Source organism: Polypterus senegalus, chromosome 11 (genome assembly GCF_016835505.1).
Source record: "Polypterus senegalus isolate Bchr_013 chromosome 11, ASM1683550v1, whole genome shotgun sequence".
Lineage (NCBI taxonomy): Eukaryota > Metazoa > Chordata > Cladistia > Polypteriformes > Polypteridae > Polypterus > Polypterus senegalus.
Window position 1 is genome coordinate 64,430,728 of NC_053164.1, and position 25,608 is coordinate 64,456,335.

Here is a 25,608-nt window from a genome sequence, read left to right on the forward strand (position 1 = left end):
ACGGATTGATCGATCAAATAGTGAAACTGATTATTGATTCATGTATTGTCATCAGAAGTGAGTAAGTGTGCAAAAGTTCAAGTCATTTGGACAATAGGAAGTGGGTTCAATATCGATTACATGATTTGTACCAGACAACAAACAGGTGAAGTTAAAATAAGCGTCGTAATAATAAAATGACAAGGAAATCTGGGAATATTTGATGGAACTAAACCATTTTGTTTGTGAATTGTCCTAACTTTAGATATTCAGAAATGACTTTATTGATTATGAATTTCTTCAGCTCTTATGTGCGTCTGTTTCTTTTACCCTTTGCTTATTGTGTGTCTGATATGTTGGGTTTTATTGGACAGCACTTTGGTCAGCCCTGATGTTGTTTTTAAAGTGCTTTATAAATAAAATAAATAAATCAATTCTGACACTAACTTTATATATTCAAGTTTTCACTTTATATATTCGGGAAAGACTTTATATATTCCGACACTGACTTTATATAATCAGAAAATCATTATCAGTCAGTCATTGTCGAACCTGCTATATCCTAACACAGGGTCACTGGGGTCTGCTGGAGCCAATCTCAGCCAACACAGGGCACAAGGCAGGAATAAATCCCGGGCAAGGTGCCAGCCACACCAAACACAAACCAAGCCCAATTTAGGAACACCAATGCACCTACCTTGCATGTCTTTGGACTGGGGGAGCACCCGGAGACATGGGGAGAACATGGAAACTCCACGCAGGGAGGACCCGGGACACAAACCCAGGCCTCCTTACCGCGGGGCAGTAGCGCTACCACTGCGCCACCATGCTGCCCAAAAATCGTTGTATTTGCCTGTTTAGATTTCAGAAGTATATATTGTCAATACATGTTATTTACATGATAAAATCTTCACAGTAAAAATGAACTGAATGAAAATTGATGTTTCCCTCTTGAAAATCAAGGTGCCAGAGTGATACTTCAGTGATGCCATTGGAGAACCGTTTTTTGGTTTCCAAAAGGACCATCCGCATAAAGGTTCCAGAAAGACCCTCCTTTATTTATTTGTCACGATAGGAAGCCTAAGCTTTAATTTTTTTTTCTACATATTACCAACTTCATATGCAAAGAACCCTTCCCAGACTGAAATGGTGTTTGGTCAAACTAAGGTTCAACAAGGTGCCATAGCGCCCAGTAAAGAACATGTCAAATGTGACTCCCCTATCGGACCGCAGTTCACTGAGATTTGGCATCACCTCGCTTTTCTGTCAGGTGTTCACATCTCAGGTTTGCCAGATGCCTGCTCTTTAAGACTTCAGGATTTTCTGTTTCGACCAATCGATATAATTAGAAGAAATGTGTGGGAATCTATTTCAGTGAGCACTAAACAGAAAGGAAGAAGTGGTTCGCCTGCACGTTAAAACGTGATTAGATGTTGTGATTCCAAACATTTGTTTCCAACATTCTGTCCTACCCTTATAAATAGGGTCTCCAGCTGGATGTTGATTGGGGTCTCACACGTGTGTTTGGGAGGCAGTCAAAGGGCCCAACTCAGGGCAATGAAATGCCGGACCGAGGGTTTTAATGAGCACTAATGCCTGTTCTTCTATTTCTACAGAAGGAAAGCCCACATGAAAACGTCACTTCCACCTCCAATCCTGATCTCACTTCTGGCCACTTCCACTTCCTGCCCTAAAACACACTCTTCCTGCTATTTATCTTCATTTCATTGAATGTTTAAGTGTGTGGACTCAGTCCTTTGTGGCTACTCACTTTTGCAAATTACTTCACAGTATGTGGTGGGCTGGCGTCTTGCACCCTGTGTTGGCTGCGATTGGCTCCAGCAGACCCCCTGTGACCCTGCAGTTAGGATATAGTGGGTTGGATAATGGATGAATGGATGGATGGATGGATACATGGGGTGGATCCCCAAACCTTTTTCCTTGTATTTTGTTATTCTTACACTGGCTATTCAGAGTCCCAACTCATCTTGGCACGGACGCACACTCGGACGATACAAAGCCCTTAAGGGTGACGTCCAATACTGGGTGGAATTGTATGTCCCTGCTCCGGGCTCAAGTGGAGGATTCTACTTTCACTGGAGTGCAAAGTGGTCCTTTGTCCGTGATGTGGTCCCGTCTTCCTCAGATTGCTGTTAGGCTCTTTGATGGGTCAACCACAACTTTATAGGGAAAGCAGAACTCCTGGCACAGCAGTTGAGGAGCTCAAGTTCCCATACTGAAGGACTGCCGCGTTTCAGTCTTTTTATGCTGGGCTCGGTCACCAGCACAGAGCTTGGCTTGGAAGAGTGTGGATCTTGGAGCTTCTTTAGGACTTCCAGCTTCAAGGTTCTTGAGAGAGGAGCTTACAGGACCATAGAAAGTCGATGAGCTTTTATGCTTCTTAGAGAGTTTGTGGCCTTCTGCTCCTAAGAGACCACAACGCTGGACGCACCTGATCTTAAAGGAAGGTGTTATCTTTGGCAACAGGACTAGTTACAGATCCAATGCCAGTTTATCAGTGTGTTATTTTGTCCATCGCATTCATTGAACATTTTCAGTTATAAGCTTAAAATTAAAGTCCATTTGGACGCCTGTTTGTCCATAGGAGCCTCTCCCGAGGTGTCCACTTAACTCCCATTGACACCCATGTTATCAGATGAGGTACAGAGCTGAGCAAACGGCTTGTAAATCTGGAGTTCAGCCATTTAATTTAGTGTTCACTCTGGAATGCAGGAAGATATTCAGCTGGCTCTGTGTATCTCCATTACATCTACTGTCCCACGTGCCGCTGAAGTCTAGCCAAGTTGGCACTGTCCACTTTAACCTAAAAGAACTTATGTGGTGGAAAGACAAGGTATGAGATGGTAGGCTTTTTCTGCTTTGGTTTGCTTGGATATCAGAAAAAGGAATGTTGTCCCTGTGGTGAGCCATGATGGTGTCATCTGCAGAGGTTCCATTAACACGTTTTTACACTCAGTTGTACCCTGGTGCAGTGCTGTTACTTCTCAAAGTTAGACCAGGTCTGGACCAGGCCTCCTCCAGTTAACAGGGACTTCTATTTCTTCAGCTGTCTCCTCAGTCCATTTCTTTCATTCCCTTGTTTTCTAATGGCTGTCTGTACTTTGCTTTACCAGTCTTCTCCCTTTTTGTTCTGCTCTTCCTCATCTGTGCTTCTCCACAATATCTTTTACTGCATCTGGTGGCATACCTGCTTGAAATGAACTTGGCCTATTTAAACTCTTGAAATGTTACAGCAGGCATACAGTGATGAAACAATTAGCCGGGCTGCAGTATTTTAGTGGTGGAAGAACTTTTAAAGTCGGCAACCCACGAGTAGATGACAAAGCACGTTTGGGGAGGCCAGCCTCCAGATTTACAGATGTCAGCATTGCCAAGGCTAATGAATTGTTGCAAGAAAACAGAATGTCAGCATTGCACTTCTTGAAATTGGTTTGGACCACGCAGGAACAGTCTCAATGCTGCCCAAATCTGGGTATTCACAAGGCTGAAAAGACAACTACGCCGAAAGACGTTCTCTTCCGATGAGGAGAAGTGAAAACTGTCACGGGCGCATTACTAAAAGTGATGTCTGTTACTTGTCTCTAAACCTTTTTTTGCACTGCTGTAAAGACTGTATTCAATGTGAAGGACGCTTCTTTGGAGAAGAAAAATATTCCGAGCTTGTGACATCCTCTGATTCTGAATGGAAAAAGTCAAGACTCGTTACTTTTCCATCAGCCCTCATATTTGAGAAGCAGTCACTTTTGAGGAAATTTAACTTTTGCTATTTCTGAATTTCTTTTCAAATATGTCCATTTCCTGTTGTTACTTAGTCTGACTCCAGATGATTTCATGTTTTCATAAATGCCACCCTACCTGAGGTCTCTCCTCTTCTCCCCATCTCAGGTCGTTGCCCGTTCTTATCGGGAATATCTTACTTTATCAGTACAAGTGATTTGCTTTGGAATGACACAATGTCGTCGTGAGGTTCTGTTGCCATGATGGGTTGTCCAGTTGCCGGGGGTGTGGCTACTGAAGTCGTGTCTGATGATGTCACCAAGATAACAACATATAAAGCAGTGGAGCACAACAATCCTTATTCATGCTTCTGTCTCTCTAACCATTTACAGTGGTTCAGGGTTTGGAGTTTTGGCACTTGATAAGTTTTCTGAGTCTATTTTTGGTTAAAGTTTGGTTTTCAGCCTCTCATTCTGTCTTCCAACGTGGTCCATTTTTGCCCTTTTGATTTGCCTTATTCCAATCTTGGCAGTATCCAAGTATGAGTCCCAAGATGGCTTTAAATCAGCAAAATAACTGAAACTCTCCAATTAGGACATGAAGAATTAAAACCCAATATGATGACCAGAGTTCTCCATTCATCTTCACCGTAGAAAGCAATGTGGGGTGTCACAAGAATAGAAAGGCAACATCAAAAAGGTTTGGGGGCAGCCACCCATATATTGTGCCCTGGCAGGAAATTGGGTTTGGTTAAAGAGTTGTGTTCATGTTCAAGTCCAAAACAGAACTAATTTAAGGCTGTAAAGATGGCGGTTTTAAAAGCAGAGACAGGAAGTGATGTCATCGGGGGCCGGATGTGCCATCATTGGGACTAGAAGTGATGATCACCTGCACCAGAAAAGGAAGTGATGTCATCGATGGCACTGGCTGCAGAAGTGATGTCATCAATGACGCCTGAATCGTACGGGATTTCCCATGGATGGTCAGCAGAGGATTGAGAGAGAAAGTCAGTGCAGCTCGCCACCCACTGGTCTGGTGTGGAACTACCATTATTCAGGCCCTTTAGCGGACTCCCATTCGCACGTGAGTGACAGGGGTTAGCAGAATCAGTTGCTTTATTAAAGAAGGGGGAAAAAATGTTAATGGAATTTCAGCCTTCAAAGCATCAAAGGGAGAGATTTGATTTGATTTACTTTATTAATTCCCAATGACAAATTGTCTTCGCTTTTATTATTTTGTGGACTTTTGACAACAAAAAGTAATGCAATAAATTGGGGTCCAAGAAGACACAGACAATCTATTCAGGTTAAGGTGTGGAGTGGCTGCTGACCAACTAGAATATTCTATTATCAGTTCGTTAATGTCAAGTCAAGTTGGAGAGCATGCACTGGTACATTGTGTTGCCACACCCACTACACGACGGAACAACTCGAGATCCCGGTTGGCAACCCCCCCAGGCAGACACGCAGTCCAGTCCCACCCTCCAGAAATGACCCTCTATCTGCTTCAGCCAGGTGTTACGTGGACGATTCCCTTGGCGTGGTCCAGCCACTTGGGTCCCCAACAATGAGGATCTTACGAGCTGGATCACCCTCGAGTGAATCGCGCCACATGGCCGTAGTGCTCCCTCACAATGCAGATCATGTGCCTCATTTGGGACTCCATGACCAACCGCTGATTCGACACAAAGTCAAACCAATGGTACCCAAGGATTTCCCGGAGAGACACAGTACCACAGGAGTCCAGTCTTCATCTCCGGTCCCTGGATAGCATCCATATCTCACAACCATATAGCAAGACAGGAAGCAGCAGGACTCTAAAGAATTGGACCTTAATCCTTTTGCACAGACATCGGGAGCGCCACACACCCCTTTCCAGTGACCTCGACCCCCCATGCTCTCCCAATCCGTCTACTGACTTCATAGGAAGAGTCACCAGAGACATTAATGCCACTGCTAATGGTCCCAATTTAAATCGGTACGGTAGATATCTATACATTGTCACAAATGTGTGCTTGGGAGACCACTTCTAGGCTCCTGTAAATGTCATTACACTCCTAACCAGGGGTTGGCGCTATTGCCAACTGCCTTTTCTCTTCCTGCCTCAGCAGAAGAAGTCCTAGACAGTTGAGTCCCTAATGACATCACGTGCAGTTCCTGATCATCCAAACCCTCCTCTTCCTGTTCTCCCAACTGAAAAACGGCTCTGCCACCATCTTGGAGGCGGATGAAGATCAGCTCATGTATTAAAAGACAGAAACGTACCTTGTTTTTGCATTTTCAACTCTGCCATTTATATGGGGGATCACTATGGTGTCCCATCTCTTTATCCGTTTCTGTTCCCTGATTTTACAGTGTTAATTAACTCTGACCCCGTGACCCTGAAATTCGGATATAGCGAGGGTGGAATGGACTCTGAAGCAGAAAAAATGTATTTCCACCAATTTAGTAGCAGACCTGCAATTAGCAGCCCTTACGTTACAATAGAAACCATGTGTAATATCAGTTGACGGCAAACCTCTAGGAACAGGAAAAATAAACCAAACAACACCTATGCTCATCACTTGGTAAAGAGCTGAAACACTTTTGGAACCAACGTGTTTCTTAGTGAATCCATGGAAAGATCTTCAGGTTATCCCGAGGTTTGGGCTACGAAAACAAAACCTCATTGACTGGCAGCTCAAAACCAAACAGAGAGTTCTTTCCGTAAGAGCAAACGTTTCCCACCTTCAATACTACACTGCAATGAGACAGAAGAGTCTTTACCTTCTTATCATCTCAATTTGAATAAACTCAAGATCTACACAACGACCCCCCTCACATAGACCATACAATCGTACACTTCATTGACTCTCCGGCACAAGTTAACCCAAATGAGAAAAGTTCTTCCTTTGGTGTCCAGAAAGTCCTGGCATGGCAGGATATATCCAGGAAGTTTTAGAGACGGGCCTAATTCAACAGACCAATCATCATCTGGGGGCGGGGCTTATCTTTGTGCCAGGCATTTAAACCAGATCACAATAAAAAACAATTAAGACAAGCCATTTCATTCAGTCTTGAATTAGGTGAACAGGCTTGCTATTTTTTACCGAGTTATATTTACAAAGTGCCTGCACTTTAATCAGAACAGAAGAAGGAGACGAGTAGGAAGCCATCATTAATACTTCTGCTGGTCACGATGAGTATAAAGTTACGCCCTTTGGTTTGGCGAACGCACCAGACGTCGTTCAACATTTTTAGTAGGACTTACTGCTTTGGTTTAAATTGACATATTAATCGTCTCAAACATAATCAACAGTAATACGAATCATGTACGAGAATTCTAAACTAGAACTTACGAGTCAATACATTTATGAGAACCTAGAAAAGTGAACATTTCACAAGGACTTTATTTTACTTTGGGTTATAATGTTTCATGAGAAGGATTAGGGATGAACAAGCTAAACTTTTATTTGTTTCAAATTGGAAACTTCCAGAAACCAGGAAACAAGCGCAAAGCTTTAGATCAGTTGGACCCAGCGAGTCAATAATCACAGACTGTGTCTGAAGGGCGATTGTGGAACTATTAATGAATAATTCACGTAGGCAGCTTATTATCCCTGACAATTCCCTGCTTACCCCTGCCAAATTGTAGCCAAACATGCAAAGAGGAAGAAAAGCGCCTGTGACAGACAAACCAGAGTACCAGCCAGTATGGACACCGCCGCTCCCTTATCTGGCCAATAGGCTTTGATAATAGGAGGTCAGAGACGGTGCGATGGCATCTCCTTCTCATGCCAGGACACAGAAGTGGAAGGATGTTACAGGAGCTACACTGGAAGTGGTGTCCTTACAGCCACTGAGCAGCATCTGGGATGGACTTGGGAACCTGGAAGGTCAGCACAGTGGCCCCCCCACACCCCCCCAGTGGACTGGGTGGCAGCATCACTTCCGACAAACTCCAGTATGGACGCCTGTAGGGGAGCATGCGAGTTGCAGTCTCATAGGTCTGCCCTATAGGGTTCTGTGAGGACCACCATGGGGAACTCTTGGATATTGATATTAAAGGGCCGTGGTGGTCCTACATGACCTAGAAGTGCTCCCTGGGGGTAACATTAAGCATTCCCGAGTCTGGAGTTAAAAGGAAGAGCTTACCACTCGACTGAAGGAGAGAAAAAGAAAAGGAAGAAAAAGAAGAGCAAGAGTTGTGCAGCCTTGTGAATAAGAGACGCCTGCGTGAAGGCATTGCTTAAATTTAAAACACTTTAACTGAAGTGGGACTGTTGTGGTGCAATTGGGTCGGGGGTTTTGGGTGCTGAATGCCCCCTAGTGGCCACACTCCGTAATAGGAACAGTAAATCAATCAATAGTTTCTATTCCAACAAGTGGCAATTACACCAAACCCACAACAAAGGTTTTCCAGTAGATTTCTCTCTTTTACAATCTCATCCTGCCTCAAGCCTCATCGAGGATAAAGCTTCTTGTAAAAGAATGACTTCCAAGTCCAGTGCCCACCCTGTTTGGGGCAAAGAGACATTTCTCCTTGATTTACACCTCTGATTGAAGGTTTAATACGACATATCAAACAGTTCAGACGTGTGATTAAAGTGCACGTTGCAGACCTTCTCTTAAGAAGATTTACAGACATTTCTGTCACACAACACTCTTTTTAAGTGGTCCCCCCATTTCAGGGCACCATAATGTTAGGAACACAGCAATGGCAGGTCTATTAAAGCCATTGTCATATTTAGGACTTTGTCACAAACCACTTACATGAAATGACTGCTGTAAGTCAGTGATTCATGGACATCAGGAGGTGCTGAGGGTCTTCTCTGGTGATGCTCTGCTAAATGTCTAATGCAGCCATCTTCAGCTCCTAATTGTTTCGAGGGGCTTGTCCCCTTCAGGTTTTCTCTTTAGCATTTGGAAGACCTGCGCAATTGGATTTAAAATTGGGTGATTGGCTTATCCATTCAAGAATTTTATATATTTTTGGTTTCACAAACTCCTGTGTAGCATCTGCATTATGTTTGGCTCATTATCTTGTTGTAGGGTGAAGCACTGTCCAAAGTGTTTGGAGGCATTAACTGGAACGCGAGCAGATCAGATGTTTCTACACACCCCAGAATCCATTGTGCAGCTGCCATCAGTCACCAGTTCCATCATCAATGAAGAGAAGAGTGCCAGTCAGGACCTGTGCCAGCCATAACACCCCTAGCACCGCCATGTTTAACAGGTGAGGTGGTCTGCTTTGAATCTTGGGCAGTTCCTATTGGTCTCCACACTTTGCCGTTGCCGTCACTCTGGTGAGGTTCATCTTTGTCTCGTCTGCCCACAAGACCTTTTCTCAGAATTCTGCAGGCTCTCAAGTCCTTTTTCACAAATTGTAATCTGGCCGTCCTATTTTTGTGGTGTTCATCTTGCAGCATGTCCTCTGTGTTTCTGGTCATGAAGTCTTTGGGTGATAGTCATCTCTGACACACACACACCTGCCTCCTGAAGGCTGTTTCTGATCTGCCGCACAGGCCTTTTGGGGCTTTATACCATAGTGAGGATTCCTCTGCCGTCAGCCATGGAGGTCTTCCTTGGCCTACCAGTACCTTTGTGATTACTGAGCCCACCATGTGTTTTCTTCTTCATGATATTCCAGACACTTGATTTTCTGATCATTCTACAATTTTATTGATGTCTCCACTGGTTTGATTCTTGCTTTACAGCTTCATGATGGCTTCTTTGACTTTCATAGTCACTGTCCTCATGTTGAACTCTGGTGTCTACAGACTCCAAAAGGATAGAAGCAAGCCGAGGTATCTTATGACATTCAGTGCTGTAATAATCAAATCACATTTAATCAAGCGGATATACAGAAAAACAATGCATCAGTATTCCATCCATCCATTATCCAACCTGCTATATCCTAACTACAGGGTCACGGGGGTCTGCGGGAGCCAATCTCAGCCAATACAGGGCGCAAGGCAGGAAACAAACCCCAGGCAGGGCACCAGCCCACCACAGGCATCAGTATTCCAGAACATAGGAAACAAAATCAAGAGACAAAAACAGAAATTGCTAATAAAACTAAAAACATACACAGATCTACAAAAATAGGCATCAACTGTGATGGGGCCTGCGCTGGGGGTGACGTGCTTTACATACTGCAGATTACTTTTTAAAGTAACAAAAAACGCAAAACTTATTTTATTGAAGTAAAAAGTAACAAAAAGGAAAACACTTTCCAGCATTACTAGCAAAGCGACACACACAGTTTGTACAGCATTCCATTTTCTAATGATGAATCGCGTAACGTGTTCAGTTACTTTTGTTTATAACTATGGAGTGACGTAACATTCCTCAACCCTGCAACGTTGTCCATCTAGACCTTCTAAAACGGTTTCTCTTTCAATACTATGCCTGGTTTCTTGGTATTGTGTTTTTCTCCCAGTAAGTACTGGTTTGTCCCAAGTGACTAACAACTGCTTGTGTCACACTCCAGTTCCTGCATTTTTTTTTTGCAACAATCCATAATGGCTTTCTTCAGCAGTGGCTGGTGTTTCATTTCAGACGACTTTGTTTCGTTTCCTTTTATTTCTTCTATTGTTATTAAGCTGTTCTGGCCCGGGTGTGAGTACATTTTCTCTGCGACTATTGCTGTAAATAGTTTATGGATAGTGGAGAGACAGGTAATTGGGCAGTCATTTTTTTGGAATATTTGTTTGGTCAGATTAGGGGAGTAGGGAAGTTGTCTCAGTTTTAAGGCACTCTGGTTTTGCGGCTGGATTCTGCATTATTGTACTTATCCAGTCGGCCACATCCTGGAGCAGGAGAGGTTAAATCATTTATCCAGAAATGTGGTACAGTGTCTGGACTTCCAGTTGGATGCAGTTCTTATTTTGTATCTTTACTCTTATTTCACTCTATGGTATTTCCTTTGCTTTGATGATTTTTACTTGGTGATCCATGTTGCTTACTTGGTGTGTTCTTGATCATCTTTATAAATTTTTCTCCAAAATTCTTCAACTTCTTCTTTTTGTATTTTTTCTCGAGGTCAAGGTACTCGCCGGTCTTTTTCCCCAACTTAACCTTCCGTAGAACTTGTTTGTGTTTTCCTCTATCCCGTGTGAAATCTTTTGTGTTTCTGAAGACCATTCTTGTGATTGAATTGTTTGCCACATTCAGAACAACAATGGGGCTTCTCTCCTGTGTGAATTCTTTGGTGGCTGTGAAGATTACCCTTGTCATAAAATCGTTTGCCGCATTCAGAACAACAATATGGCTTCTCTCCTGTGTGAATTCTTTGGTGAACCTGAAGATCATATTTTTTCATAAACCGTTTGTCACAATCACTACAGCAATACAGGTTCTGTCCTGTGTGAATTTTTTGGTGTTTCTGAAGAGTACTCTTGTGATTGAAATGTTTTCCACATTCAGAACAACAATAGGGCTTCTCTCCTGTGTGAATTCTTTGGTGGCTGTGAAAACTACCTTTATCAGAAAATCGTTTGCCACATTCAGAACAACAATAGGGCTTATCTCCTGTGTGAATTCTTTGGTGTTTCTGAACACTACGTTTGTAATAGAATTTTTTACCACATTCCGAACAAGAATAGGGCTTTTCTCCCGTGTGAATTCTTTGGTGAACCTGAAGACTACTCTTGTCATTTAATTGTTTGCCACATTCAGAACAACAGTAAGGCTTCTCTCCTGTGTGAATTCTTTGGTGAACCTGAAGATGGCTTCTCTGTGAAAACTGTTTGCCACATTCAGAACAGGAATATGGCTTCTCTCCTGTGTGAATTCTTTGGTGGCTGTGAAGATTGCTTCTCAGTGAAAACGTTTTGCCACACTCGGAGCAGCAATATGGCTTCACTCCTGCGTGAATGCGTTTGTGTCTCTCAAGATTCCCCTTCTCATCGAATTGTTTGCCACAATCAGAACAACTGTGAGGTTTGCCTCCTGTATCTAAAAGGAAAAGAAAAGATTGTTGTCAATACTGTATTATTGACATTAAGTCACAATGTTAAATAAATGCTGGTTGAAATTAGCAACCAGCTTTGATCAGCATAAGCAACTGTAAAACATAAGTTACACGTGGAAAGCAACCCAACATGTTCCTTTTAACTTCTGTATTACTGCATGAGAACAACCATTGTAGAAAAGAAGTTTAAATAGTAGAGATTAATGGACACATTTTGTTAACTACATTACAGAACTACATCTTACTGTTACCAATCACTTAAAATATTAGTTAAAATTAAATCTATGTTTTGATTAATGGAAGTAAAAAGTGATAATCATCAGCTGTCATGGTACCGAAGAGTTTAATTTATAAACCGGAGCACCATGTCATGCATGTGAAATGCCCCTTTAATAGACGGAATTTCCCAAAATATTTTTTCCACAATTAGACTAAAGTTACTGGACTGTAAAATGTGAATGAAAAGGACTCATTTAAATCACCAAAGGAAAACAGAGGAACACATAGATTGGCATATTAATACACAGACCTACAAGAGAAAACTTAAAAGATGAGAAAACTCAGGATCAGTGCAGTTAATTGTTTCTGCCAAGGATGGGGAGAGGCTGGTGAAACCAGGACTGGTGACCTTTGTGACACACCCGTGTGGGCTCCACGGTCCCTGGCAGCTGACAGTCTGAGGTTGAGCCAGGCCAATGAGGACACACACAGAGTTAGTAAGAGGTGGTGCAAAGTGTTCCAGTGCTTCCTGCTAAAACCAACAAGGTGCAAAAAAAGTGCTGTGTTCCTCCACTAATAAACAACTAACTAATCCATAAAATCAAAGTGATCATGGTTAAAGTGTCCATAAATAATTCATTAAAATGAGGTTAAAAAATCACTGCAGTTTCACTGATGCATCCATCGAAAAACTGACATCACCTCCGCTTACCCCCGATTGAATCATTGGCCTTATAAGGGAGCCCTCTTGAGCAAAACAGTGGCAAGGTGATTGTTCTGAAAGAACGGCTGGGGATCCGTCATTGTTTACTAAACAGGCCTTAACCCTCCGTCAGCGTGTTTCGGTCGTTCAATGTCGGTGGTCGTTATGGTATTATTCTTAATGTGCCAGCGCAGTGGCTGTTTCAGCACATAAGCCTTTTACTTGAATGTAATCATGTCCCCTTGATTATTATAATAATCTTTATGATGAAGCCTTAGAGTGAGTATTAGAAACCTATAAAACGTAATGTGGTTTCCTTGGAAATCATCAAAGCATCTGAATTAATGCCACTGTGCAGCACAGGGTGACGTCAGGCATCCTCAAAAACGCACTCCTACTTTAACACTTTTCATGTCCTACTCTGATGTTTATCCTAGTCGGACTTTTAGTGCAATTCCTAGGAGTAATGCTGAGATGCTTGATAAATGTAGGCACGGAGCAAAGAATTCCTAAACCGTAAAAAAAAAAAAATCAGAAAGAAACTTTTTTATTTTCTGAAAATGCACAAAGGTAGGGATTTGTCCACAATTTCAGATACCATGAAAATGCAAGGGTTGAATTTAACACCATCACCAAAATGATGGCAGAAACATTGCACGGCCTTCAGAAGACTGGTTAAGACCACCATGACCATAATAGATTCAATGGCCCCAAAAATGGACAATCCTTGTAAGAAAACAAAGATGGCATCACAGAAAAATGCTACAAAATATCAACTTCTTTAATATGCCAGAAACACCAAAGCGACATGAAATCCACAATCTTGAATCGGCAAAATCCTCAGAAAGAAACAGATCACTGAAAAAAAAAAAAAAAGAATGAACATGACTATTGAGCAAAAGCCTTACATTTACTTCCGGCACCAAAGATATCAAAATGCTAGGACCATACGGTTTTAAACTTGGGGTTAGTCAGCACTTTTCCAGTACCGGTATACCCTATACAGTGGAAACTCGGTTCACGAATGTCCCGGTTCACGTACAACTCGGTTCATGACCAAAAAGCTCGCCAAACTTTTGCCTCGGTTCACAACCACACACTCGGTATACGAACAAGCCAGTTTCCCTTGCCTGCCTGCGCTGAGAGACAAAGAGAGAGAGCGCAAGAGCGAGCGAGCGAGCGAGCACGTGTTTGCCTGCCTATCTGCAGCCAGTAAGTGCTAGCGCACCATCCGCCCAGCCTGAGAGAGAAAGAAAGAGAGAGAGAGAGAAAAAGCGAGCAAGCCGCTGCAAGAGCTCTGTTCATTGTTCTCCTTCCATTGGCTTCTAAGCAAGTGAAGAGTGGTGAGAAGAAAGTTTTGAAGAAAATTGAAAAATAAGTAAAGAAAGAAATTACAAGAGGTGGTAAAGCTGTTTATCAGTTTACTCATTTACCAATCTGAGAACCCTCCTGCTTTCAAGCAGCACAATGTAAACAAAGCCAGACTGCCAGCAAACATGAAGGGTTGGGTCACAAGAACTTTGTTTTTGAAATGGCTGCATGAGGCTTTCACTCCCACCAGCTAAACAGCTAAAAGCACCAGAAACCACAAGAGAGAAAACACTTCATGCCAGAACTCGACTCATGCAAGGTTAGTTTTCTTGGTGGTTTTTGTATTACGGATTTTTCAAAAGTTAATTTTTCAGTTCATAACGCGATTTGTTGCAAATGTTCGCTTTTTCCTTGTGCTTAAAACTCATGAAAGTGTTTGCAGATGGAGTTTGTAATAGCGCGATTAGGTGCAATGTTACCTTTCTCTTTTTTCAAATGTTCCTTTTTTTCCGCTGTGCCTAAAACTCATTTTATAAAAAGTGTTTACAGCGATCAGGCTTTAAGTTTAATAGCGTGATCTCCTGCAATCTTTCTTTTTTGGTTGCTTGTGAGTTGGTTTTTAAATGCACTTCGGATTTGGTCGATGTTCCTTTTTTTTCTGCTGTGCTTAAAACTCATTTTTTAAAACAAATGCTGCGCGAGCACGTGCTACAGAGAGATTAGAGAGCACGAGCGAGCAGCTGACAGGGAAGGGATGGGGGTGGGATGGGGGGGGAGTGTGTGTGTGTGTGTGTGTGTATATACGCGCGCTCGTGAGAGAGAGAGAGAGAGAGAGCGCGAGTGAGTCAGGTCGTGTAGCTGAGAAGGGAGCCTGAGTGTTTTGTGTCAGTGTTATTCAATGTTTTTACATTAGTTTACTATTACATTGTGCATTCTATGGTGTAATTAACTATATTTGTGCTTAATCTTTACATATTTTTACATATTTACATACAGTTTGTATGGTCTGAAACGGATTAATTGTATTTACATACAATCCTATGGGGGAAACTGCTTCGGTTGACGACCAAAGTTCTGGAACGAATTATGGTCGTGAACCGAGGTTCCACTGTAGAGATTTTTGGAATTTTTTGCAGACTGTGGCAGGTTTTTTCCTTAATGAGATCCTTGAAGCTGGTCATTTGAATGGGGGGATGCCAGTTAGTATTGTGGGTGACAGATCTTCGAGCGAATGCAATATGTCAGCAAAGTTACAATATTTGTCAGTCAGCCATCCATTTTCCTAACCTGCTTATCCAGGGCGGCTTCAAGGGTTAGCTGGAGCCAATCTGTGTTTTATTTTCCATAGCTATGCAGCGAGATTCGGGCACCGGACAAGAGATGACATTGTTGGTGCTTGGTCTTCGAGGCAAACAGAAATATCTTTGTACCGTGTAATCGAGACAATGAATCTGAAACAGAACAACTACAGTACATACATTGTGACCAGACAGGGGAGCTCCAGCCGCCCAAACCCGACACAAGTAGACACCAGGTACAACTGTTGCCCGCAGCACATGTTTATTATGAGTGGAAACACTTTCCCAATTGGTCCTCTCTACCACACAGTCTAAACAGCACAATAAGTACACAATCCTTTCTTTTTTTCTCTCTCCTCACCTCCACTCCTCCTCCAGACTCTGGCTCACCAAGTGAAGTGAGGTGGCTCCTTTTATGCTGCACCTGGGGGCTACTAATGGGCTGCTCAATACTGACATGTTGACAATGCGTCGAGTGTTCGAGGCGCTGCTTTGAGGCTTGTTACAAATGAGCCTGTCACGTGATGTTGAGGCACGCTGGCACCGTGATGTTCCGGACATCTGCACAGGCAGAAGCCGATTTGGTCAGCCAGTACATTGCCTGACCCCTTTGGATCAAAGCGTAAAAGGCAGCTTTTTTCTCTCTCTCTCTCTCCATCCACTCTGATGAGAGTTCAAATTCTGCGGTTCACGTAGGTGGTACTCGCGCATGGGGGGGAAAAAAGGTCTTTTTAAAAAATAGTTAGTTCGGTCCATAAATAATTGGACACAGACAATTTTTTTCTAATTTTGGTTCTGTACTTTACCACAATGAATTTTAAATGAAACAACTCAGATGCAGTTGAAGTGCAGACTTTCAGCTTTAATTCAGTGGGTTGAACAAAACGATTGCATAAAAATGTGAGGCAACTAAAGTATTTTTTTTAACACAATCCCTTCATTTCAGGGGCTCAAAAGTAATTGAAAAAATTAAATAACTGGAAATAAAATGTTCATTTCTAATACTTGGTTGAAAACCCTTTGCTGGCAATGCCAGCCTGAAGTCTTGAACTCCTGGACATCACCAGCTGCTGGGTTTCCTCCTTTTTAATGCTCTGCCAGGCCTTTACTTTCAGTTGCTGTTTGTTTGTGGGCCTTTCTGTCTGAAGTTTAGTCTTCAACAAGTGAAACGCCTGCTCAATTGGGTTAAGATCAGGTGACTGACTTGGCCATTCAAGAATTTTCCACTTCTTTGCTTTAATAAACTCCTGGGTTGCTTTGGCTGTATGTTTTGGGTCATTGTCCATCTGTATCATGAAACGCCCGCCCAATCAGTTTGACGTCATTTAGCTGGATTTGAGCAGACAGTATGTCTCTGAACACCTCAGAATTCATTCGGCTGCTTCTGTCCTGTGTCACCTCATCAATAAACACGAGTGTCCCATTGCCACTGGCAGCCATCACACTGCCTGACTCCACCGTGTTTTACAGATGATGTGCTATGCTTTGGATAATGAGCTGTTCCACGCCTTCCTTCTCCATCATTTTTTCTTGCCTTTATCATTCTGGTAGAGGTCGATCTTGGTTTCATCCGTCCAAAGAATGTTTGTCCAGAACTGTGCTGGCTTTTTGAGATGTTCTTTAGCAAAGTCCAATCTAGCCTTTCTATTCTTGAGGCTTATGAGTAGCTTGCAGCTTGCAGTGCACCCTCTGGATATCCTTTCATGCAGTCTTCTCTTTATGATAGACTTGGATATCGATACGCCTACCAAGACCTGGAGAGTGTTGTTCACTTGGTGGGCTGTTGTGAAGGGGTTTCTCTTCACCATGGAAATGATTCTGCAATCATCCACCACTGTTGTCTTCCGTGGACGTCCAGGTCTTTTTGCGTTGCTGAGTTCACAAGTGCTTGCTTTCTTTCTCACGATGCACCAAACTGTAGATTTTGCCACTCGTAATATTGTAGCAATTTCTCGATGGGTTTTTTCTGTTTTCGCAGCTTAACACTATAATTACCAGAGCCTACGAAAAAACTCATAATTCCGTCCCACCTTAAATCGCTTCTTAAAATCGTTCACAGCTCTCCACCAGCGTCTTTTGTCATCTAAATGTGCTGATAAAACTCAGGCTGCAAGCAGCCGGCTATTCCATCCCCCCACCTACTTAGAACGTGCACAAACTTCTCCCAGCTCATGTCTTGATTGATTATCTGGGAGTGAAGTGGAGTTTTAGAGTGGAAATAATAGGTCATTATTTGGAATACACGCATTTCATGTGTGCTCAGTTTCTACAGTAATCTGTGTAAATATATTGTTAAAACAGAAACGTTTTTCATATTGTAGTAGTAAATGATAAAATGTAAGCATAAACTATATAATGTATGAAGCCTGAAGTCCAAATATCAAACACTTTCACAAAAGGTACACATATAACAGAACAAGTATGCTTTTATTCAGAAATATAACTGCTGAAAAAAGCCACCTTAGCATGCCATATTGACACATATTTACTACAGCTACCACGGTAGCATAATGGCATCAGCCGCTGACTAGTATCCGAAAAGTCATGAGTTCAATCCCACATGGTTCAGTTTTGAGAAGTAAACTGCTCTTATTCTTACTATTTTAGAATAAAAACATACATTTGATTTCAGTGTGTAACAGCCAGTAATTTATGATACTTGTAAAGGTTAGTTTTTTTTTTTTTATTCACTTTTCATTCTCAGTCTCAGTCGTGTTCAGGATCCTTCCCTACCCCCCAAATCTGACACTGCTGTTTTCACATAAAGATGCGCTGTAGCTCAGCAGCGCACTTATGACTGCATTCTCGTACCAATGCTTGCGAACTGAAGTGCCTGCGTGCACTTTTCGTGGCATTACACGTCTATTTTTTTGAGCATGCCCGTGTCGCTCAAACACAGGAACATATGTTGGTGTACAAGAATAACAAACATAGTGCACGTTTATTCTAGACTATAAGTGAAGAAAAAATAAAGCAAGTTACAGTAGGCGGTTGATACGACAGCTTGCGTGGTGCAATGCTAAGAACTGCTGATTTCCGATCCGTGCTATATAAAATTATCACATTCAAATATTAACAATTCCCACACACCCTTCCTACATTCATGACATGTGTACTTGTTGCAGTGTACACATCTCTCTGGGCTATGGTTCCTATTACACTGAAACAGCTAAGGGGATAGATATATAGATAGATAGGAAAGAAAGGCACTATATGATAGGCAGACAGGGAATCTCCTATATAATAATAAAATTATATATCTATCCCCTTAGCTGTTTTTTATATATCTATTATACAGTGCCTTCCCTGTTTATTTATATATCTAGTGCCTTCTCTGCATGTCTGTCTGTCTGATTGCATATAGCGCTGAACTTACTGCTCTGTACTATTCTGTCCTCTGCATGTCCTGGAGTACAAAAGAAACAGCACCATACAGCAACATGTGAGGACTGGCAAGATCGGGGAAAAAAACACGCGGTCACTGATTACAAACCGCAAGATGAATGAAAGAGACAATATATGTAAAAACATCATCGCACTAATGCAATATTATTTGAAAACGAACAGCGTCAGATCGGGTTTGAATATGCGCCCCATCTGACGCTGTTCGTTTTCAAATAATATTGCATGTACTGTGCGTTGAAACTGCTGCACTGAATAAATTCAGTTCCATTCTCTCAGTCGCGTTCACGATCCCCCCCCAATCTGACAATGCTGTTTTCACATAAAGACGCGCTATAACTCAAATGTGATTTATTTGGAGACGCGCTATACTCGAATGTTATTTATATAGGGAAGAAAGTACAATGTCAGGTGCTCATTCAGTGTAATAGGAACCATAGCACAGAGATGTGTACACTGCAACAAGTACACATGTCGTGAATGTAGGAAGGGTGTGTGGAAATTGTTAATATTTGAATGTGATGATTTTATATAGCACGGATCGGAAATCAGCAGTTCTTAGCATTGCACCACACAAGCTGTCGTTTCAACCGCCTACTGTAACTTGCTTTATTTTTTCTTCACTTATAGTCTAGAATAAAACTGCACTATGTTTGTTATTCTTGTACACCAACATATGTTCCTGTGTTTGAGCGACACGGGCATGCTCAAAAAATTAGACGTATAATGCCACGAAAGGTGCACGCAGGCACTTCAGTTCGCAAGCATTGGTACGGGAATGCAGTCACAAGTACGCTGCAGAGCTACATCGCGTCTTTATGTGAAAACAGCATTCTCAGATGGGGGGTAGGGAAGGATCCTGAACACGACTGAGACTGAGAATGAAAAGTGAATAAAAAAAAACTAACCTTTACAAGTATCATAAATTACATTTGCTGTTACACAATGAAATCAAATGCGTGTTTTTATTCTAAAATATTAAGAATAAGAGCAGTTTACTTCTCAAAACTGAGCCATGTGGGATCGAACTCATGACCTTTTGAATACTGGTCAGCGGTCAACTGCTACCATGGCAGTTGTAGTATGTATGTGTCAATATGGCATGCTAAGGTGGCTTTTTTCTGCAGTTATATTTCTGAATAAAAGCATACTTGTTCTGTTCTATTTGTACCTTTTGTGAAAGTGTTTGATATTTGGACTTCAGGCTTCATACATTATATAGTTTATTCTTACATTTTATCATTTACTACTACAATATGAAAAACGTTTCTGTTTTAAAAATGTGTTTACACGGATTACTGTAGAAACAGAACACACGTGAAATGCGTGTATTCCAAATAATGATCTATTATTTCCACTCTAAAACTCCACTTCACTCCCAGATAATCAATCAAGACATGAGCTGGGAGAAGTTTGTGTACGTTCTAAGTCGGTGGGGTATGGAATAGCCGGCTGCTTGCAGCCTGATTTTTATCAGCACATTTAGATGACAAAAGACGCTGGTGGAGAGCTGTGAACGATTTTAAGAAGGGATTTAAGGTGGGACGGAATTACAAGTTTTTTCGTAGGCTCTGGTAATTCTAGTGTTAAGGATGGCTTCTTTCACCTGCATGGAGAGCTCCTTTGACCGCATGTTGTCTGTTCACAGCAAAATCTTCCACATGCAAGCACCACACCTCAAATCAACTCCAGGCCTTTTATCTGCTTAATTGATACGACATAACGACGGACTTGAACACATCTGACCATCAAATAGCCTTTGAGTCAATTGTCCAATTACTTTTGAGCCCCTGAAATGAAGGGATTGGGTTAAAAAAATGCTTTAGTTGCCTCACATTTTTATGCAATCGTTTTGTTCAACCCACTGAATTAAAGGTGAAAGTCTGCACTTCAACTGCATCTGAGTTGTTTCATTTAAAATTCACTGTGGTAATGTACAGAACCAAAATTAGAAAAAATTGGCCTCTATCCAAATATTTATGGACCTAACTGTATGTAATATTTTAATGTAAGTTAACGAATACATTTAAAAGACATTATGAAAGATTCACACTGGACATCTCATTTCTTGGTGTAGAGTCTTGTCCACCTACAGTAGAATGTGCAACAAATTGGTGAGCATATTTGGCTTAAGGCAGCACGTATCGTAATAATATGACGTCTCTTCTACCCCATGTCGATCATATCAGAGAGGCTAAGAAATTCTTCACTAAAGCCAACGTGGTCATTACACCAGTATATGCGCAAGACACTCCTCATTAAACGTTTTTACTATTCAGTGATTCCCAGATCTGTTGCTGATTTGTACTATTGATTTCCAAAAAGCAATGTGAGTAAAAGCGTGTGCTGCATAACTAATCACAACTGTCTTTAAAACAGAATCAGCGCCATCAACAGTGTCTTCTGCAATTTTAGGAAAGCCTTGGAAAGTCTGCGTTAATGAGACAAAAAAGCTGTAAAGAAACTTTGAGAATTTATCCAGAGGTGAACGTAAAGATCACTCAAGTACTGAGAAGAAGGAGCAGCTGGATAAGCACATCTGGAGCCAAACTTTCAAAAAAGCATCTGACTTTGTCAGCAACATCCTTTCCTTGTGAATGCATCTTATCAAAGGCTGCGCTGGGGTGTTAAATAAGCAATCTTCCGAACTGCAGCACAACAGAGAAAATCATTGATGTAAATAGAATTACTGAAAGACTAAGCTTTTGTCGTTTCTGTATTCTTAAACCATCTTCCAGTTCCACAATCCCCCGCAGTCACTGTCACATTCAATGCTCCCTACTCCTTAACCTGTCTTGTTACCTAAAGCAACAACACTGAGTTTCATTCAAGGCTTTACCGTCCTTCCTTTCATAGACATAAAATAAGACACATTTCCTCTACATACGTGTCCACTAATAATAGTAAACTGGCAGGTGCCTTGTCTCCCATTACGTGAGCTTGTCTGCCATCCCTCAGTTACACTGGCAAACACTGGGGGGGAGTAAACGCAATGGAGAATATCGACAATGTATAGGGTGCTCCAGATCTAACTATGCAACTTTTAATGCAATGCAGGAAAACAATGCAAGACAAAAGAATTGTTCGAAATATCTTGCAATAAACGAATGTAGGGCAGGTGCTGCCATCTATCGGCAACAAAAATAATTTTTTGTGAATTCTCTATGTAATAAACTTAAGTTATAGCGTAATGAAAATTGCATAATTGCACAATTAGATCTGGACCAACCTGTATACCTACAGAAGTGGAATAAATCGACTGTAAACTGAAGCATTCCATTGTCAAACGTAAAAAACACAAAAGGAGAACATTTCAGATAAACGATGAGTTCTGTTAATTATAACCAACACCCTATTAACTGCATTGTTAATTTATTATTTAATCTCACCAAACGTTACAGATCTACACAGGAAATGAATATGGGTAATATGCTTACAGTAATTCTGATTAAATAAAAATGGTCAAACAGGTATTAATAAAGAAACAGACTCAGTGGCTTTTAGGAAATATTTAAAAAAGCTTGTGAGCTGTCATTGAGGACAGAATGCATTGTTAACGTCACGCACTCTCTGTACAGAGACAAAGTCGCAGCAAAGCACAAAACACCACAGTCCACACAAACTCACAGCCTCCTTGATTTTTTATTTTATGATTAATTGTCAATGTCATAGAAATGAAGTCATTTTAACAAGTTGACAAGTCTGCTACAGTCAGTTCAATAAACACTCCATTTAAAATGTTTGCGTAAAGAGAAAATAAGACAGACTCTCAAAGAAGCAGGACTCGCGAGTTGTGACATATGACACGCGGCACTGAGGAGTTATAATGCATAATAACAGGAACAAGTAAAAACGACGACTTCCTAAAATGGACACTGGAAATGTGGGGATTTCAGTATATAATTTAGGAGGCTTGTGTGTGTATTTCCATATCGATTTAAGAACTAAGTAAGCCACCTGTTATACTAAACGGTAACTCAAACAGCACTTCAGTAAATCGTCTAATAACTCAACCTAAATAAATAAAAAGAAGAGCCACAACAATGAAGGCTCACATCGTCCTGCTGAATGTTTGGAAAGCACTGACTGGCTGAAGCTATTTATAGTGCCGTGAAGCAATCAGAAACGAAAAGACACATTTAAGCATTCGGAACAGTAGTTTATGGTTTTCTACACAGATTGAGGAGGACACCAGTATCTCCAAACACTCAAATATGAATTTAAATATGTTTCACAATGACACTTTTTACATATAATAAATAACTAAGGATGTGTGCCCCACTGGTCGACGGTGGGCAGCCCAACCATCCCTCAATAGCTCGCTTTGTTCGCTATTATTTTATATATATATATATATATATATATATATATATATTGTGAACGCTGGCCCCGGCACAGACAGACGGACGACATATTTTACTCCACACACTGTTTATTATGTACAATATATACAATGTCTTTGCTCACGTGCACCCCCAGTGCCTTCTCGCACCGAATTCCCCAAAGTCCAGGCCCACAGTCCTTTGTGCCTTCCTGGCCGCCTCCAGTCCTTCCTTCTGCTCAGTCCGCTTCCTCCCGACTTCCACCAATGACTGGAGGGAGGCGGCCCCTTAAATAAGGCTCCCGGATGAGCCCCAGGTGTTCCGTCCTTAGCCACGCCCCAGCGTGGCGGAAGTGTCGGCTGTCTTCCTGGCAGCTCTCCGGGTGCCACACAAATCTTCCCCGGCACTTCCTGGTGTGGCGGAAGTGCGGGCTTCGGGATAATTAGGCACCGGGCGCCGCCTGGCGGTGGCCACGGGTCCCTACAGGGCTGGGCTTGAAGCCCTGTACCCGAGCCCCTGCCTAACCAGGACGGGCGCCCCCACTCTGTCTGGAGGAGGCACTCGCCCTCCTCCGGTCCTCAAGCGTCCCGGCGGGCTCCAGCCCGACCGGCAACCGCCGGGATAAACCGGCATCGAGCGCCGCCTGGCGGTGACCACGGGCCCCTACAGGGAAGGGCTTCCATGCCCTCAACCCGTGGCCCCCAACAGAACCAGGATGGACGCCCCCTCGCGGTCTGGAGGAGGCACAAGCCCTCCTCACGTCCTCCTGGGAGCCCGGCCGGGGGCCACAATATATATATATATATATTTTATATATACTCAGCAAAAAAAGAAGCATCCTCTGACTTTCAACTGTTTTTACTTTCAGGAAACTTAATGTGTAAATATTTGTATGAACAGTAAAAGAGTCAACACCATAAGACATAAACTAAAAATGTTTCACAATGTGTCCCTGAATGAAGGGAGGCTCAAAATCAAAAGTACCAGTCAGTATCTGGTGTGGCCACCAGCTGCTTGAAGTACTGCAGTGCATCTCCTCCTCATGGATTGGACCAGATTTGTCAGTTCTTGCTGTGAGATGTTACCCCACTCTTCCACCAAGGCACCTGCAAGTTCCTGGACATTTCAGGGGGGAATGGCCCTAGCCCTCACCCTGCGATCCAACAGGTCCCAGACGTGCTCAATGGGATTGAGATCCGGGCTCTTCCACTGCGAGGATGATCAGCTGTCCTTCCTGTCTCCCTGTCTCACAGTGCGGACATGGCAATTTATTGCCCTAGCCACATCAGCAGTCCTCATGCCTCCCTGCAGCATGCCTAATGCATGTTCACGCAGATGAGCAGGGACCCTGGGCATCTTTCTTTGGGTGTTTTTCACAGTCGGTAGACAAGTCTCTTTAGTGTCCTGCGTTTTTAGAACTGTGACCTTAAATGCCTACTTTCTGTAAGCTGTTAAGGTCTTAACGACCATTCCACAGGTGCATGTTAATTAATTGATTGTGGTTAATTGAACATGCATGGAAAACATTGTTTAAACCCTTTACAATGAAAATCTGTAAAGTTATTTGGATTTTTAAAACATTATTGTTGAAATACACAGTCCTGAAAAAGGGACGTTTCTTTTTTTGCTGAGTATATATAAAATCTTTCTAAAAGGGGAAGATGAAGAACGCAAATCCATGGTTTCTTAATTGCAAGACAGCAGCGACACCACTGAGCCAGCTAATTGGGCTAATCAACTAATTACACACAACTGAACTACTCCTACTGTTCTTAGCAGAGCGGATGTATACAATTTATTTTCTTTGACATATGCATGTTAAAATTGGTTGCATTGACACAAGAGTATCATTGTACTCTCCTAAATATATATAGATAAATACCATGACGTATGGTTTTGATTAAAATTGAGTGTTGCATGAAAACGTTGCACGAATTACCTAATCTTTTTATTTATTTTATTTATATATATATATATATATATATATATATATATATATATATATATATATATATATAAAGTTGATATATGATAAAATATCTGCCACTATGTATCAGACAAAGGAAATCGCAGCAATCCACAAGAACAATAATGAATTGTCAGCAACTACCTGAATTGTCGTTTCAGTCTGTCTATGAACTATATCAACTGAAGCTGTAATGTCAATACAAATGACAAAATATAACTATTCGGTTAAGTGTCGAATGTTAGGCAATGCCTTCAAATGTGTTGAGGCTTCACAAAGCATCCCTTAACTGCAAATATCGGCTCAGTGTTTGGAACCGCGCTCGACGGTTCATTAACCAGTGTGCATGTCTGCTTAGCGCTTCGACCCGTGCTTGGGGGTAAGGGGCTGTTTTCCACTTCGCATGTCAGCTTGGCATTTCGAATTCTTATTCGCTGAGCTATGTTTGAAGTACATATGGCATCAGCACATTTCAAAAACACGACAAAATTGTTAGGTGAAATGAATGTTTGTGGATGATCAATACATCTTAAATGATTGTGTCCGATAATACTTAGCGACAAGAAACAAAACTATAAATTATACCTCATAGAAATGCCAACTGGTAGAATGCATAATGCTGCAAAAAAGAGCTTTAGTATTATGGGCCATGATACCTCTCTCCACAATATTCTCTTCTCATAAATTTCCCTTCTTTGGCTCTTTATCATTACTTTA

At 41.9% G+C, this 25,608-nt stretch overlaps 1 protein-coding gene across 1 annotated transcript in view; it reads right to left on the reverse strand.

The window, feature by feature from the left end:
- LOC120539093 (gastrula zinc finger protein XlCGF57.1-like) overlaps positions 1–25,608 on the reverse strand; it is a 149,861-nt gene that overhangs the window by 91,733 nt on the left and 32,520 nt on the right. Inside the window, exon 3 of the mRNA XM_039768845.1 lies at positions 10,809–11,654. Coding sequence (XP_039624779.1) covers positions 10,809–11,654 — 846 coding nt within the window. The remainder of the gene's footprint in view (positions 1–10,808; positions 11,655–25,608) is intronic.